General features: G+C 41.0%; 1 protein-coding gene across 1 annotated transcript in view; it reads right to left on the reverse strand.

Moving 5' to 3' along the window:
• Positions 1–341: 341 nt before the first annotated feature.
• The window catches only part of grik3 (glutamate ionotropic receptor kainate type subunit 3), a 61,430-nt gene continuing 49,300 nt past the window's right edge, over positions 342–12,471 (reverse strand). Inside the window, exons 11-16 of the mRNA XM_084710265.1 lie at positions 10,270–10,493; positions 7,938–8,056; positions 3,616–3,833; positions 1,850–2,075; positions 1,372–1,622; positions 342–678 (exon numbers count right to left, since the gene is read on the reverse strand). Of these exons, the coding sequence (XP_084566391.1) occupies positions 484–678; positions 1,372–1,622; positions 1,850–2,075; positions 3,616–3,833; positions 7,938–8,056; positions 10,270–10,493 (1,233 nt within the window). The 3' untranslated portion in view covers positions 342–483. The remainder of the gene's footprint in view (positions 679–1,371; positions 1,623–1,849; positions 2,076–3,615; positions 3,834–7,937; positions 8,057–10,269; positions 10,494–12,471) is intronic.

Consider the following 12,471-nt stretch of genomic DNA (forward strand, 5'->3'; position numbering starts at 1 on the left):
ATGTGCTATGCGTAACATAACTGATCTTCTGTGAATACTGCTCCTCCTTGTGTGTCTGTAGTTCTTTTATTGCCATGCTCAATGATGCCCTTTTCTGACTATTGTATGTGCACAATAAAAAGTCTCCATATTTGTTGTTGATTGAGGATTCCTTGGGTATTTCCTTAAGTGTGTTTTTGAATTGCGCACGTAAACATCAGACGTGAATATAGATTTTTTTTGGGGAGATGTCGCTTCCTTCCTGGGAAATGGCATCAATCCTCCGACCTCTTATTTATTCTGTTTTGGCAAAATACATCGCTGAACGATGTCATACCTGGGTTGCAGATGCCGCCATTTTGAGTTGACCATGTTTCGTTAGTGTTCCCATGTTGCTGTGGTTTATGGTGAACCTTGTGATTCCCTCGATCCCGTTGTCCCTGGTCTCTGGCACGGCCCCTGTCATGTGACTCAGGAGGCTTTTCCCCTGAGAGGCGCACACTGTCACGGGAACACAGGGGTCATCCCAGTGTTGCATGTCACGTTGTCCTTTCCCGGGAGTCGTCGGTCGTTGAAGGTGTGCATGTTGATCACTGCATCCGTCTTCACCACGGCTGGGGGCTGGAGCTTGTGCTTCACTCGTCTCTCGCAGGTGAACGACAGTCTGATCTCGTCCACCATGGCACTGCAGAAAGACCTCTGGGCAAAAAGGGGAGGGATGGGAGGATGGGGGGATGGGGGGGTGGTGGGAGGGATGGGAGGAAAAGGGGATGGGGAAAGGGACGGGGGGGATAAATGCCTTAGCTTTAAATTGTTCTGACAGTTAACAGTCCAAGAGTGCAGAACATGTTAACAATGAACATTCATGTTTCATGTGTCATGGCTCCACAGTATATGGCTCACAGCAATGTCAAACCACAAGGAGATATTGCATACAACCCAGATGATATTCAATGTCAGATACAGATAGACTAGAAATCAAACAATTTCCATATCTACACAAAAGCATGCTTGTAGCAACCCACATAGTTGGATAACTCGACTCTTGGTGATTCACATCCATTGGGTTCACATGGATCTGACATCTGCAATGACTAATAACAGATTAATTCTCTATGCTCCAATTTGCAATTATGACGGTTAAAGTATAAAGTAAATGTTGTGCTTTTGTGGGCCAAATAGCACTAGGGATTAGCTGAGCGATTGCAAATCCCTTTATGGAGTGTTTGAACTCAGTACCATGGACAGAGAACTGCTCTGATTTACACCCTGTGTCACTATCATCACCGCATTAGTCCATCAGTTAAAATACTAGAACCCAAAGACAGATAACATACACAAGGGTTGTCATACAGATGCAAGTACCGTGAAGTCATTTTTCAAGATATTTACCTGGTCGCGTTCCGCCGTTTTCCTCAGCTTGTAAACGAACTCGGCGATGGCCACAAAGACGGAGAGGACCAGGCCTGAGGCCAGCACGATGAAGATACCGCCCAGGTTCTGAATGCCCATAGGGCCCGTCTCCCGCCGCTCCTCGTCCAAACATCTGCTCCCACTCCACCACTTCTCCTTCAGCATGTGAAGACGGCCATCTTCGAGGATACTCAGGATGGCTATGGTGATCTTGTCCCTGTATGGGGAGCCTGCAAGGAGGAACAGAAGAACTGGAAATAAATGCCTGCTGGATCCCTATATATATATAATTTTACTTTAAATTAATTGTGCAAACTGTAGACTTAGTAACATAGTGTGGGATAGACTAACTCCTTGTGATCTACTGGAATTTCTTTGTAAACTGTATACAATTGTATTCCTATTACATGAAGTATGAACTGCACAGTATACATTAGATCATTCCATCAGATCTTACCTAAGGGAGTGCCGATCCCATAGCCTTTGCTGTCAATAATTCCTCCAACCTGTGTCAGGTTGCAGTTCCTTTTTGTGATGTAGTCGATGGTTGTAGACTCCATGAGAAGGGCATAATCTGACTTGAGAACCCTCTGGATACCATCTTCAATAGACTTGACTAGCGATGTACTTGGCTTGCTACTCATAAAGGCCCACATCTTCTCAAAAGTGGAAACCTTAGATTTCTGAATAGGACATCCAACATCAAAACAAAGTTATTGCTTTTCATAGGCAAAACCTTAGCACCCACCTGAATGAACTATAGAAAATACTATTAACCTTGACAACCTTTTTTTACCCCTATCTTCCACTACCACTGGAAGATAAATTATGTTAAATCATCCAAGAGAGTGTTTAAGATTTTTTCTGACACTACTTCAAGACACTGATTTCGCTGTCACTTACGTCTTTCATTTTTTCTGTCAGAGCATTAGAGCATCTCAAAAGGATATTTAGATCTTACACAATTGTGTTATGTTATTGTAACTTACTAAAACTAAAACTAAAACATATTTTATCCTATGATTATAAAAGATTGTACTGTAAACACATTAGAAAACATTTGCGCTTCCTACAAAAATATTATGTATAGTATTTATTTATTACCAGTTCACTTTTGGTGAACCTTGGTGAATTACATCATGAGGTAAATAACCCTGAGATAAGCATCTGTCTTATCTTCCTGAAAAACCGAAAAGGGCAGTATGGTAGCAATTTACTAGCCCCCCCAAAACAATGTCTACTACAGTGGACAAAAATGAATTCTATGTCTCAGGAGCATATAGTTCAAGTTTCATGTAGCAGTAAGTGTCCCAGAAGAAAGAGTAGATCAAGTCCAGAATAATCCTGCCAAGAGTTTAGGGAATAAGTAACAATCCAACCAGATTGCGCAGTAGAATCTGGGGAATTCACATAGATGTGCTCTTTACCAGACACAATAATATTACATGCACTATTTCAACTGAGATCGTAATGCATCAAACTGGGACAATCACTCTAGATGAAAGCATTTAGTTATTGAAAAATATTCACTACGGCATTTTCTATTGCAGTAAAAAGTATGTAAATGTGCAATGTTTTCAGTTTCGTATACAGAGAAACAGTAACCATCTTACATGTGTTATTCAGTACCATAGCAGCAGCATCTGAGGCAAAAACTAAAAATAATAAAATAAAGTGAAAACCCCTGCAGGCAAAAACTGAAACTTCGGAATAAAAAAATCATTATTGAGGAACACATCAAACAGCGTAGAGTAGTGGAGAAGCTGGAGAATTTACTTTTGCAGTGGGAATTAAGATCTAACTGGGAAAGAACTTTGTGGAATAGTATTGATTTTCTTTCTTTGAGAGGCATACTGTAGAGAAGAAGAAAAAAAACTTTTTTGAAAGTCTGCTTAAAAGTTGATGATTCAACATCTTGTGTCAGTTCTTCACGAGTTGGCAACAATACACCGTGAGTGTACCCAGAATGCGTTTGTAAAAAAATATACAAAAAAATCCCATATCGGGTGTAATTCCTTTTCCTAATTACTTCTTAGTTCTTAGTTCATCTCAGTATTAAACTCAACAGTAAACACAACAGTTTCCCAAACATGGATTAAGCCCTAGTCCGGTTTTCAGTGGATATATAGAATATATGTCTCAGTTTTGTACTAGGCTTAATCTATGTTTGGGAAACTGTCTGAATATGACTTCTAATAATTGACGCTCTACTTCTTAATTTACCTTAAAGAAAGTCATGGTTGCTCCATCTTTGACCACTCCGTATTCAATCTTGGTCTGCTTGGCAATGTCGTCCGCTGAGTCTACAGGTGAATCCATCCTCTCCACGGTGAGGAATGCCGCCAAGTTAGCCGTGTAGGAGGAGATGATGATGAGGGTGAAGAACCACCAGATCCCACCGATGATCCTGGTGGAGAGGGCTTTGGGCATCAGCTCCGAGCCTGCAGGGTGAGATATGATATAGGTAGCACTATAAAGGCTTTGAATGGACTTTGTCTGGCTTTACAGATCATTGTAAACATAATGCTACGGTATTTTTTAAGCATTTTTTGTATTTTTTTTTCTTCACAAAACATGTATTATAAGTGACACAAAATGGTTAATTTGCGTCCAGTAGGCACAAGTTTGTGACAGGCTTTAAATATTGCACCCAAAAAATCTAACTCCTTTAATAATTCACGCGAGGAGTAGAAAAATTGCCTTTGAAAGTCGGCATGAGTGAAAGTTTTGAAAATCTTAAAAGGGGTTTACAGAGTTCTTAGTTTGAACATTGAAGAGAACCAAGCTACTTCTTTAGATTGTCAATGTACAGTTCAGAAAGCTGCCAAGCAATCTGTGAATCCATCTCAAGCTTTGCACATAAATAAATGGTCAAGATGGGTTGTAATTCTACCAATTATAGTGCATACTGTACAGTATTTCAAAAATCGTGATCATGTAATTGGGAGAATTACATACCTGAAAATTGCATGGCACAAAAGACACATTTCCGTTTTTCATATATAGCCATGTTGGTATGGCAATGAAAATCTCACCAGAACAAAGTAATTTTGTTTTGACTTCACTCTTGAAGCTTCTGTGCTGCTATGCTATAAGTAATATGTTCTCCTAGCGGGTATCAACAACTGTATTTTCTTTACCTCGAATAGGCACATACTAGCCTGACGTTGTCATACTCATAATTCTAGTCAGAATATGAGTCTGAAAACTCTCCGTTGGGCTTTGAGTACGGAGCGTGTTTCAACCGAACTCATAAAACAAATGCCTCCACGCTCGATTGGATAGACCTACAACCAATCAGAGCAACGTATTATGTTGTTTGTTGAAAACAAATTCAACCCAAGGGCTCTTTCGTGACGTTGTTGATTACGTTACTGTTGATCATCTGTCCATCATTGTATAAAGCCCGCCCTGGCAATTTCATTGGTCCGTCCCGATTCTGGGTTTTCTGTAGTTGTCCCCAATACAAGACCCTCCAGACCCAACTTCCCGAACAATTTTTTTTGTGGGCGGGAGAAGTTGGGCTGGCAGCCAGGCTAGGCACATACAGTAAATTAAAGACAAAGTGTTTCCACAAAAGGAACATGGAAAGATGGTCTGCTACACAAATAAAGTTGTATTACATACAGACAAATACCGTTTGTCGAATAACACATCTTTCATGTATGAATCTGAGCTAGGTTGAGTGTATATACAGCCTTTTGACTTTAGAATAACAGTTACTTTATTTTGTCCATGACAACCTTTAAATCTACCTCCCCATCAAGAGACTCTGTTGGGTACAGTCCACTACTTCACACAGAAGATTTATGAGGGCAATTCTGCAGAGTAACTAGCGTACTAAGAAAAGTCAGAGTGGTCAGCTTTTTAACCTCTCCTACCAACTTTCATTTGTGACTCTTAAAGCTTACATGGTGGCAAACAAGGGCAGGGCTGTACTGTTTAGTAATATGCTATCTTTGCAGTCATACTGGGAGAGAACTGGATTTACTGGCAGCACAATTGGATTCCAAGCTATAAAATGCTCCTGTCAGCTGAAACTCGTCTGGCATTGCGCCAGAACGCTAATAAATACAAAAACAGATTGGTCATATAGAGTTGAGAGAATAAAACTGTGTCAATCTGCTATGTATCTCCTTGAAGAAGGACTCATGTCTTGTAAGCCAAAGAAGTATGAATGTCTTTTCAGGGCAGAGGATAATGATGCAATTCCAGTGAACAAAACACCACATCCATCTCAGTGACTGCAGTACTGCTACAGCTGGTTGGGTTAGATGTTGACATCAAATATCGTGGAAACATTTTGACAGTACATAAAAATATGAAATATGTTTGTAACATATCAATGTTTCAAATACGCTTCATGGTGATGCTTTGAATGTGCTATATTAGATAAATGTGTATGCTAAACATTTCACTTGGACTTGTTAACGTACAGTTAGATTGAATACTAAACTACTTGTTTTCTAAAAGGTTTTGTCAAACCTATCCATTACTTTTATATAGCTACCGATTGTAAAAACAATTTAGTTTGCAATAATTCAACTTTAAGACCGTAAATGGACTGCCTATAAAACTTGTTGTTTTTAAAGCAAGATAACTGCTAAATGACATTCAGACGAATTAGTCCACCATCCCTGAAGTGATCAAATCTCTGCTCGTCTAAGCCTATTTTTTTCCAGATAACCTCTTTCAATGTTACTGGCTCCCCCTTGTCAATGGATTTACGTCAAACTCACAGGCAAATAACAACATTTTGGGTTTGGACCAAGTCATCAACACAGACCACAGTATGAGCTGCATCTTTTTCTAGCCTTAACCTGAAGAGCTCATGTGAAACACTATAAAAGTCACTTTCGTGAGGTTTGAATCCTACAAAGACCTTCTTAAGAAAAGTTTGACAAATAACAGTCACAATGTGTCAGTGTAATAGAAAATAGAGCACAAACTTTGTAAGTACTGAGGAGTTTTAACTTTTTTTTGTATCCGACACTACAGTATTGCCATGATAGCACTTATGCATAGTGCAAAGCAATATTGCTGAGAAGATATGACATATGTTTGTTGTGAGAGCCTACAAGGGCCTTTGGCAAAGCCATTGGGAGACACAAAAGGTGTGTGCTTTTGCACCTCTTAATTTTTTTTTTATTCGTGTCGTGTATGACACCTTCCTCCCACAGACAATATGACATATTTTCCACACTTCATTGCTCTTATTCCAAATCTATCCATTTGCATTTAAAACATGTCAAGTGAAATGACTTCCTCCTCAGTTGCTGTCAGCATCTTTGACAGTGGAGCATAGGCTGTCTGTTGATATGCCACAGACAAGCTGCATCCCAATGTAAATATTTGGACCATATTTGTTTCAGGACAGCAAGCATACAGTAGGTTGTACTTTGTTATGACAGACTCCGTAGACAATCTGAATGCACAGCCCCTGGATGAATGCACTTTGTTAGCCCACCAAGCTGAAGGTATGACAATCAAACTAGTTTAATAATTATCTCACATTAGACAGATATACAGTACTGGAGAAACATTTTCTAATGAGAAGCTGATGATATTTAATTGAGAGATGTGCTAATATTTTCTGTAGAAAGGAGCATCAATGCTGTTAAAACTGTATAATGAACCAACTTGCTCATTTAGAACAAAAATCATACTCGCTCCTACATGGTGTGCTGCTGTTAAGATTCCCAGCCTGGTTTTGCTGTGGCAAATTGGCAATGCTGCCGTGCAGTTTTCGGGAGAGCTTTTTGTGCTTAATGAATTGCAGAGCGTGTGAGCTATCCTTACGGGCAGAGATCCACTGTGGAGTCTCACTAAGCCTCCATGATCTTTCTTGTTACACTGAGGATAAATTGTGTTTTCCCTCCCCAACTGACATTGCTGTATCTTGAAATAGTATTGGGGTATCAATGTTACATATCTTAGAGGATTTCAGGGCACCGCACAATTATCTTTTTTCCTGTACTGTCCTGAAAAATCATCACAAAAATTATTCACACAGTAAAATATTCACACAAACACTTATGTTATCATAGAAGCATTGAGTGACAGTCAAAATGACATTTGGAGAGTGAAGGATTTACATCGACCACAATAGGTCCTTGATGTAAACCTAAATCATTGTAAACGTCACCCTCACTTAAGTGAGAACCGACAGCTGGCATTTGTTAGACATGTTCAACGTACCCTTTTGTCCCAATGCGCAAACCACTCCTGAATGGGGCCATTGACTGCATTACGGTCGAAACAGACGCTGAAACGTTTTCTTCCTAGCCTGGCAGTCTCTGACAGGTGTCTGACACCTACTTGCCTCACCATTCCTATTTCTGAGAGCAGCAAGAAGGTGACAACAGCTTGCTTTTGTCATGTAAGACTGAGCTACAGTTGTTCTTGACAGGCAAGTGTCTCACAAAACAGTCTCCGAATGGGAATCAGGACTGCTTGTCAGTTATAGAGGTAGAGTGAAAGGAGGGAATGGATGAGTCGAGTGAGATGTTTTTGAACAGGTGAGGGAGGGGTGATGCCACTGTTACCTTGCTGCATCAGGGAGCCCACACCGAACCAGAAGCTGTTCAAGAGGGTGAAATTGTTCTCCACAACATCCGATCCTGGGTTACAAGGATGGGCGTCATACCATTCGTAAGGACTGAATCTGGAAAGAAAGAGAGAAGGGATGGTACCAGAAAACAAAACTCCAACCTGGGTAACCCAGACAGAAGGGCGTGCATGAAACAGTTAGCAGCCAAATAACCCAACACAGCTGTTAGTTGTAGTGTAGAAAATTAACTATGTACATTTTATAGTTACAGTCCATTGTTATAGTCCTTATACCGATGTGAACTGCTTCCATCTGCACAATGTTGGATGCAATTTGAACAGTAGACATTATAGTATATGGCATGAAGAAAGGTCCTTTGCATAACATGGTGCTTGAACAAGTGACAACCTTTCATCCGTCTGCTTGCTTGTTTACGGGGAAGTTGACAACACATGTGTCTGTTCTTTTGACAGAAAAAATGCATCTTTGACAAAGGTTGTCTGTATTCAGATTCTAAGTTTCAAAGAGAGTTAAACTTTATAAGTCTCCTTAGTTCTCTACTCTTCTCAGCACTCAAAGGTAGCTAACATGATACAAATATACTGCTGTTAGGATGATAAGTATTAAAATGTCATCTGTGTAAAAAAAGATGGCATAAGACTGTGAGATGGCGTTAAATGTTGGCTGATCCAGATACCTCTGCCATTTATTGTAAAAAACTGCTCACCATAAATCCTTTAACATAGATGAAACAGTCATGTTCAAAAGTAGATGGAGGGATAAAACATGCTAAATGTCAGTGCTTTCCCCTCCGGAAATTAATTTTGAAAATGTTTTTCCAAAAGATTCAGATTATCGAATTTAGGCCGTCTGTTTTGCTGAAGAAGAATTCTTAGATCTTCTGAATCAAGACATTGTCTCCTCAAAATATTGTGCCATTAGCTCTATTTCCTTTTCATAAAATATGACCAATCCATAGCAGAGGTGTCTCTAGTGTCTTTTCTAAAAGAGAAAACAGAAGAGAATAGATCTCTAAAGTTACCTTTGAAAATGTGCAAGGCCGTGTCAATATTGTGTTTTGTAGACTACTTAGGGTTTGTAGACTACTACAAAATCAGTACAAAAGATTTAATTAATATTCATAAGATACTTACAGCATCATTCAGACATACTATTCACAAAGATGTAAAGATGATTTAAAACACGTCAACCATCTCTAAACTATCTATAATGAGATTCAAAACCTCCTTCCGGTCTGCTTCTGACTTAGCACCAAGACAGTGTGCTAACTCCCAGAAAATTGAAAGTTGCCCAGTGTGTTGGTCATTGAGGAGATAAGGAAAAGGGGATGGGTGTGACTCCATTACACACTAGCTGGAGTGGAAGCTCTTATCGACATTGTTATGGTATAAAAGTCTTCAACTTCAGCATGCAAAGGACCGTTTTTATCTTTAACATTTCTAATGTATAATTTCCAGGTCCTGAGCAGTTTATTAAAGCAAGTCTTAGAGGGATTTCTACCTCAACCCCCTCTTCAGCCCCAACCCCCCAGTAGCATATTTAAGGTAATCCCAGGTTTTAAATGGAACTATGAAACGCCTGTGAGGCAAGAATTCATTCTTACAGCATGTTTGGCTATGATGAAACCTTCCTTTTACTTGCCATGTTCCTTCAACGTTGCCATTGTGTTCTGTAGAAATATCCTCCTACTTCAAACTACACATGCTCTATGATGCATCCTTCTGGCTCACAGCTTCTCAGCTGGCTAGGCTGGCCTCCAAAAACGATACATCAGTCTGAGATAATTCTGAATACTAGGTTCTGAATACTTATACAACGGTGCTTCAAAACGTTCTGTGTGTTTTGAAGACAAAGAGGAAAGGGTTGACGAGTGCAGCTGCAGGCTCTCAAACCTAGAGCCCTTTTAAAGCCTACTTTTGTGGAACTTCCTCAAGCACCACTTTACATGTAGAGAACCAGGATATGGAGACAATGGCCGTCAAAGGCGAGAAGGAAGACTGCGAGTAACACTTCTGGCTCTTTTCTGTTTTCTGTCACACATGCTTGATGATGTCATCTGAGCGCAGAAAAGTCATTTAAAAACACGAAGCCCTTTTCAGCTAATCACCTAAGATTATTGCAATTCAACATGATTTTATACGTAACTGAAAGGTTGAGGAGTGGCCATTGGATATAGTATTTCACCCTGGTACCAATACTCAACTTCCACCACCTGAACAAGGGCTTACAGTGGAGCTAAACCCTAGCTTTTCCCTGATTCAAGTTCACCACCCCATTTCACTGACAAAGAAATGCAAACGACTCACCTGGCGATGACGAAGAGGACACAGCTGACCCCCAGGTATGCCAGAAGGATGTACACCCAGATGTCGGGGGTCATGGGGTTAAGGAACGAGAAGAAGCCGTTGTTGGTGACATTGGGTTTGCGATATAGGATGCTGATGCCCATGCTCAAGAAAGGCTTGGAAAAATCCACCACTTTCTCACGCATGTAGGTGATCGTCAGAGGTGCCACGGACAAGTCTGCCCTCTAAAAGCAGACAAAAACAAGAACATTCGAGCGATTATTACATTTTCCCTGACCTACTATATCTGAAAATTAAAACGTGTATAATTGTATCATATAATCCCAACACAGTAAAATCAGTGAGAAGTTTAGTAGTTTTGAGGGTAGTTACTTCTGAGATTGCACAAGTAACCCAGTCTTATTTTCCCTAACTGATTTCATTCATAAGAAAAAAAGAATCTATGCCATGAATAATGTTCACAGCTACACAGGCAGGCGGCTTCTTTCCCCTCACTTTGGGTGTCCGACGCTTCTGAGTAACCTTAATATAGCCCTCTTAAGTGCCCTAAGAGGCAGTGACATGGCAGGGTTTGGCGGAAAAGTTGCGGTCCCCGATTATGTGCGTCTGGCAGCATATTCAGAAGGTCACTCCTGGCGGCTCCCACACCTCCTCCGCTCCGGGGGTGGACTGGAGGTTAATGAAACCAGCTGCTTGATTCACACTCGGATAGCTCCTTCCTCGGAAAATGACGCAAACTCACAATGAGGGTGCGGACCTTCCCTTCTTCTTGATCGGCAGAGGTGTTTGCTCCTACAGCATCACTTCTGTTGGCCAGGTAGTAGGGACCTACTTGTTTTCTGAAGGCATTGTATGACACACTTTGCTGTGAATCTTAAGAGACTCAAGAGTGGTCAGGCTGGCTGATTACATTCGTTCAAACATGAACTGTACATCATGCACTCAAGTAACAGCATGCTTGGCAAATACTCACATTGTGCAACATAATCCTCACGGCCAACTAGATATATGGAATTACCTATAGCATGTTTTTCTCGATAAAACACCCCGAAAATGCTTTCTTGACCTGATTCTCCAGCAGATTTTGCAGTCACTATGGCGCAGCACATGGGTAACATAAGAGGTGACCACTGCCAATATCTCCTGCACAGATAATCCTGCCCTTCCAACAATGGTCCATTAGCCTGATAGGATCCCCAGTGCTACATAGTGGTCAAGTTACCCAGCAGCCTAACCTGTGTGGTGCTACCTGCCGCTGCGGTCGACGCCGCAGTCACTGAACACACAACGGGCCTCCGAGGAGAGCGTGAGAAAGAGAAAGGGGGAAAGCCAATCGTTCCTACGGCGCTATCCACTGTGTCCTCGTTAACTATTTACATTTACAAACACATATGGCTCGCTCTATTCTCCGTTACCCCACTGCCTCTCCTCCGAGCAAGCTGCCACTCAATTGGAAGATCAAGCAGCGGGACATCCCAGACATCCTCATGGTGGGCTAATGTACGTGCCGCACGGCCATTTCCTGTTCAGACACATATGCCGGTCACACCCCTACTAACCTGATAGTGCCCTGTTGTGTTGCCAAACGGCTTGGTGTTATCTGGGTGCACAGATGGTGAGCTTACAGCTGATCCACCTCCACTCTGAATTGCTTCACCTGATATGACATCCTCTAGGATTCATACAATTATTCCTAGATCAGTCTGGCCCGCGGAAGTGGACCAGCTATTACGTTCGGCCCATTTTCAATCTCTTGACATTTATGTGATTTACATGAGTTTGATTGTTCACTCTTGTGGATGTTTAGAATAATGACTGGATAGTAGGTTACATCTGCTTCACGTGGTTTCCGTGTATTTCTCAATCATCGCACGAGATGCATGATACAAAATAAGATGCATTAAACGTGATACAATTACTAGATCGTTTCAGGCTATACAGTATTGGAATATTGCTAGGAACAACTACTTGCACCTCACTCTACTGTAGGTGCTCTAGTACTACAGTATCGTACAGTATACAATCCTGTATCATAATCTACAGTAGTCTCATCTGTACACCCTGTAGACAACATGTGCTCGCGACAGAATTAGATGTTGCACAACAGGAAATTGAGACAGGAATGGTAAATGGAGACTGCGACTTCATGTCGTATGCATTATGAGGGCTATCAGAGATCAGAGTACCTTAATGTCTGCCGGA

Source organism: Hypomesus nipponensis, chromosome 2, assembly GCF_054491055.1.
Source record: "Hypomesus nipponensis isolate SF chromosome 2, ASM5449105v1, whole genome shotgun sequence".
NCBI lineage: Eukaryota > Metazoa > Chordata > Actinopteri > Osmeriformes > Osmeridae > Hypomesus > Hypomesus nipponensis.